This window comes from Penaeus vannamei, chromosome 41 (genome assembly GCF_042767895.1).
Source record: "Penaeus vannamei isolate JL-2024 chromosome 41, ASM4276789v1, whole genome shotgun sequence".
Classification (NCBI taxonomy): domain Eukaryota; kingdom Metazoa; phylum Arthropoda; class Malacostraca; order Decapoda; family Penaeidae; genus Penaeus; species Penaeus vannamei.
The window spans coordinates 1572588-1577587 of NC_091589.1; the positions used below are offsets into that span (position 1 = coordinate 1572588).

Genomic DNA, 5000 nt, shown 5'->3' on the forward strand with positions numbered 1-5000 from the left:
CCTTCTCCCTCCTTATCCCTCTCCCTCCTCCTCCTCCTCTTCTCTCCCTCCTCCTCTTCCGCACCCCATCCCTTCTCCCTCCTCCTCTTCCTCACCTCAGCCCTCTCCCTCCTCCTCTTCCCCACCTCCTCTCTCTCCCTCCTTATCCCTCTTCCTCATGTTATCTCTCTCTCTCCTTATCTCTCTCCCTCCTTCTCTTCCTCCTCTCTCTCCTCTCTCTCCTCTCCCTCACCTCATCCCTTCTCCCTCCTCCCCTCTTCCTCCTTCTCTCCCTCCTCCTCTCCCTCCTCCTCTTCTTCACTTCATCTCTCTCCTCTTCCTCCTCCTCTTCCTCACCTCATCCCTCCTCCTCTCCCTCACCTCATCCCTTCTCCTGTCCCTCACCTCCTCCTCTTCCTCCCTCTCTCCCTCCTCCTCTCCCTCCTTCTCTCCCTCCTCCTCTTCCTCTCCTCTTCTCTCTCCCTCCTTATCCCTCTCCTTCCTCCTCTTCTCTCACCTCATCCCGTCTCCCTCCTTCTCTCCCTCCCTCTCTCCCTCCTCCTCTTCCTCACCTCCTCCCTTCTCCCTCAACCCTTCTCTCTCCCTCCTCCTCTTCCTCATGTTATCTCTCTCCCTCCTCCTCTACCTCACCTTATCTCTCTTCCTCCTCCTCTCCCTCACCTCATCCCTCCTCCTCTCCCTCACCTCATCCCTTCTCCTCTCCCTCACCTCCTCCTCTTCCTCACCTCATCTCTCCCCCTCCTCCTCTCTCTCCCTCCTCCTCTTCCTCACCTCATCCCCTCTCCGCAGTGCGCCGACCGCGAGTGCCTCGAGCGCCGGTTCGTGTGCGACGGCGTCAACGACTGTCGGGACGATAGCGACGAAACGAATTGCGGTGAGTTGTTGTTTTTTTTCGTTTCGTTTCGTTTCGTTTCGGTTTGTTTATTGGTCTTGTGTGTGTTGTTTTGTGTGTGTTTTTTTTTTTGGCTTCTGTTTTGGGTTTGTTTTGTTTGATTTTTTTTCTCTCCTAACTTTGTTTTCTTATTTCTCTTTTTTTTTTTTTTTTTTGTCTCCGTTACCCTCTTCGTATCCTCTTATCTCCGTGTTTACTCCTCTTGTCCCCTCACTTCCCCTTCCTCCCCCATCTTTCTCTTCTCACCTGCCCCTCCTCCCCCATCTTTCCCCCCTCCCCCCATCTCACCTCCTCCCTTCACCCTCCCCCTCCCCCTCCCCCATCTTCCCTCCTCCCTTCCCCCCCATCTTCCCTCCCTTCACCCCCCTTCCCCCCATCTTCCCTCCCCCCTTCACCCTCCCCCATCTCACCCCCTCCCCCGCCCGCAGACTCGTGGGAATGTCGCGCGGACGAGTTCCGCTGCGGCGGCGGCGGCGGCGGCAGGAGCGGCTCGTCGGGGTCGTCGGCGACGGCCTGCATCCCCGAGAGCCTGCGCTGCGACGGCCAGCCCGACTGCAGCGACCACTCCGACGAGCTCAACTGCACGGAGAGCTGCGGCAGCGACTTCTTCCGGTGCCCCGAGGGCTGGTGCGTGCCCCGCGCGCGGACCTGCGACGGCCGCCCCGACTGCTACGCCGGCGAGGACGAGCGCGACTGCGGTGAGCGAGGCGGGGTTTTTGTTGTTGTTGTTGTTGTCTTAGTTTTTATTTTTTTCATGTTTTGTTATTTTTTTTTTTTGGTCTTTTTTTCTTGTCTTGTAAATGTATTTTGTTTTATTTCTTCATGTTTTGTTATCATTTTTTCGTCCCCCCCTCCCCTTTCTCCCTCCCCCCCCTCAGAATGCGCCGGGCAGGACGAGACGGCGTGCCACGTGGGCGGCTGCGTGGCCACCTCCCAACTCTGCGACGGCCAGGCACAGTGCCACGACGGCTCGGACGAGTGGCACTGCCTCCGGATCGACAGCGGGACCAGGCAGCTCGAAGTCAGGTAGGACGGCGGGGGAGAGGGAGGGGGAAAGGGAGAGGGAGGGAGGGGAGGATGGGGAGGGGAAAGGGAGGGAGGGTGGGAGGAGGGGAGGAGGGGAGGATGGGGAGGGGAGGGGGAGAAGGGGTGAAGGGGGGAGAAGGGAAAGGGAGGGGAGGAGGGGAGGGGGAGAAGGGGTGAAAGGGGGGTAGGATGGGGGAAGGGGGAGGAGGGAGGGAGAAAGGGGGGGAGGATGGGAGGGTAAGGGGAAAGGGGGAAAGGAGGGGAGGGGGTGAAGGGGTGAAGGGGGGAAGGGGGGGAGGGAGGGAGGGGGAAGGGGAGAGAGGGGAAAAGAGGAGAGGAGGTGGAAGGGGGGAGGGAGAGGAGGAGGGTGGGGCAGGTTGAAGCTTTGATATTATGTTGGAAGTAAGGTTATCGAACCCACACGCAAACGCAAGCACAAACAAACACACCCACACACCCCACCCACACCCTCACACACCCACCCACACCCTCACACCCTCACACCCACACCCACACACCCACCCACACCCACCCGTTCTAACCCGTCCCCACGCCCACGCAGGAGCGGCCAGAGCACGTGGGCGACCGTCTGCTCCGAGGGCTGGACCACCCAGTGGAGCGACCTCGTCTGCGCCCAACTCGGTTCCAACGGCTCCGTCAACACGAACCTCCTGAGGGTGGTGGAGCCCCAGGGACGCCCGCGGGTCAGGCTGGAGCCCAACGCCTCCGCCCTCGCCCACACGCCCCTGCAGCTCGTGCTCAAGAGTAACTGCTCTTCTTCGTCGGATAAGCTGGTGCATCTGGAGTGCGAGCACCATGGTGAGTCCGAGGCGCGGCCGGGAGCGAGGTGGAGTTGTGGAGTGAGCTGAAGGTGGAGTGAGTTTGAGTTTGAGTGATTTTGAGTTTGTGGAGTGAGCTGAAGGCGGAGTGAGCTCGAGCTTGAGCGAGCTGGAATTTGTGGAGTTTGTGGAGTGATCTTGAGCTTGAGTGAGCTTGAGTTTGAGGAGTGAGATCGACTTGAGTGAGTTTGAGGAGTAAGCTTGATTAAGTAGTGAGTTAAGGAGTGAGTTTGAGGATTAAGGTTGAGAGTAAGGTTGGGGAGTGAGTTTGAGAAGTGAGCTTAGGGCGTAAGCTTATTAACGAAGTAGTGTTAATGAGTGAGTTTGAGGAATAAGATTGAGAGTGAGCTTACTATTTACTTGTTTCTCATTTTTGCCTGTCTCCGTTACCCTTTTTGCTCCTTCTTCGTCTCTTCCCCTTCCTCCCCCACCTTTCTCTTCTCCCCTTCCCTTCCTACTTCCCCTCCCCCTCCTCCCCATCTTCCCTCCTCCCTTCACCCCTCCCCCTCCTCCCCCCATCTTCCATCCTACCTTCCCTCTCCCTCTTCTCCCCAAATTTCCCTTCACCCATCCCCCTCCTTCCCTCTTCCCTTCACCCCATCCCCCCCTCCTCCCTCCCCATCTTCCATCCTACCATTCCTCTCCCTCTTCTCCCCATCTTCTCTCCCCCTCCACCCCTCCTTCCCTCTTCCCTTCACCCATTCCCCCCCTCCTCCCTCCCCATCTTCCCTCTTCCCCCCATCTTCCATCCTACCTTCCCTCTCCCTCTTCTCCCCATCTTCTCTCCCCCTCCACCCCCTCCTTCCCTCTTCCCTTCACCCATCCCCCCCTCCTCCCTTCACCCATCCCCCCCCTCCTCCCTCCTTCCCTCTTCCCTTCACCCATCCCCCTCCTTCCCTCTTCCCTTCACCCATCCCCCCCTCCTCCCTCCCCATCTTCCCTCCTTTTCCCCCCTCACCCATCTTTCCCCCCTCCCCCCCTCCCCCACCTCCCCCCACCCCTGTGAGCGTGGGCGGTGAGCTTAAGCAGTGACTTTAAAAGTGAGTTTAATGAAGCAGTAAGTTTAAATTTGTGAGTGATCACAATCAGTGAGTTTGAAGAATGAGTTTGTGTAGTTCACTTGAGGAATGAGTCTGAGAGTGATACTGATCACTTGGTGAGCATAAAGTGAGATTAATTAGCTAATGAGCTGGGAGAGTGAGCTTGGGGAATGAGCTTAAGGTGTGAACTCAAGTGGTGTTGTTACTGTCGCCTTTATCATTAGATTTGTCGTCATTATCATTGTCATTAGTGGGCGTATCTCCATCATTATCATTGTTCGTAATTTTGTTCTCTGTTATTTTCGATTTTATCTCATCATCATCATCGGTATTATCTTAGATCGTCACTATCGCCCTCTTTATCTCCACCATTTCCTCCTTTCCCATTTCCTTCCCGTTCCACCACCACCTCCACCTCCAACGACCCAACCGTCCCCACTCCCCCCCCCCCCCCCACACACACAACTCCCTCTTTCCCAACTTTCCCCGCCCTCCTTCTCCCCCCCCCCCCGGCCACCCTATCTTTTTCCCCAACAACTGCCTCTCCCCCCCCTCCCCGCCCCCCTATCTCCATCCTCCCGCCACGACCCCACCTCACCTCCCTCCCCTCACCACCTCACTCCCTTCCCCCTACCCTTACTCTCACCCCACCACCCCCATCCTCACCCTCTTCACCACCCCCACCCCTTCCTCCTACCCACACCTCCTTCCACATACCCCCACCCCTTCGCCCATCCCTCCACTCTCACCCTACTCACACCCCCTTCCCCCCCATCCCTCCACCCTCACCCTACCCTCACCCTTCCCCCTACCCACACCCCTTCCGCCCTCACCCTACCTACACCCCCATCCCCCTACCCCCTCTCCCTCCACCCCCTTCCCCCCATCCCTCCCCCCTCCCCCCACCACCACTAACCCCCCTCTCTCTCCTCCCCTCAGCATGCGGGTCCTGGGGCGAGCGGAAGGGGCGTGAGGGGCGCGAGGGCGGCGAGGAGGCGCAGTGGCCGTCCCTCGCCCTCCTGCAGCGTCGGGGGGCGGGCAGCGGCGCCCTCCCCCACGCCCGCGCCCACGCCTGCACCGCCTCCATCGTCGCGCCCACGTGGGTGCTGGCCGCCTACTCCTGCCTGTCCGGGAAGTGAGTTTGGTGTTTTTTTTGTTGTTTTGTATGATATATATATATGTATATATATGTATATATATATA

The 5000-nt window shown here is 58.5% G+C and overlaps 1 protein-coding gene across 1 annotated transcript in view; it reads left to right on the top strand.

Annotated features, from left to right (window-relative positions):
- The window catches only part of LOC113806088 (uncharacterized), a 76776-nt gene that overhangs the window by 63519 nt on the left and 8257 nt on the right, over positions 1-5000 (top strand). Inside the window, exons 14-18 of the mRNA XM_070117775.1 lie at positions 790-874; positions 1321-1590; positions 1771-1918; positions 2481-2737; positions 4737-4932. Of these exons, the coding sequence (XP_069973876.1) occupies positions 790-874; positions 1321-1590; positions 1771-1918; positions 2481-2737; positions 4737-4932 (956 nt within the window). The remainder of the gene's footprint in view (positions 1-789; positions 875-1320; positions 1591-1770; positions 1919-2480; positions 2738-4736; positions 4933-5000) is intronic.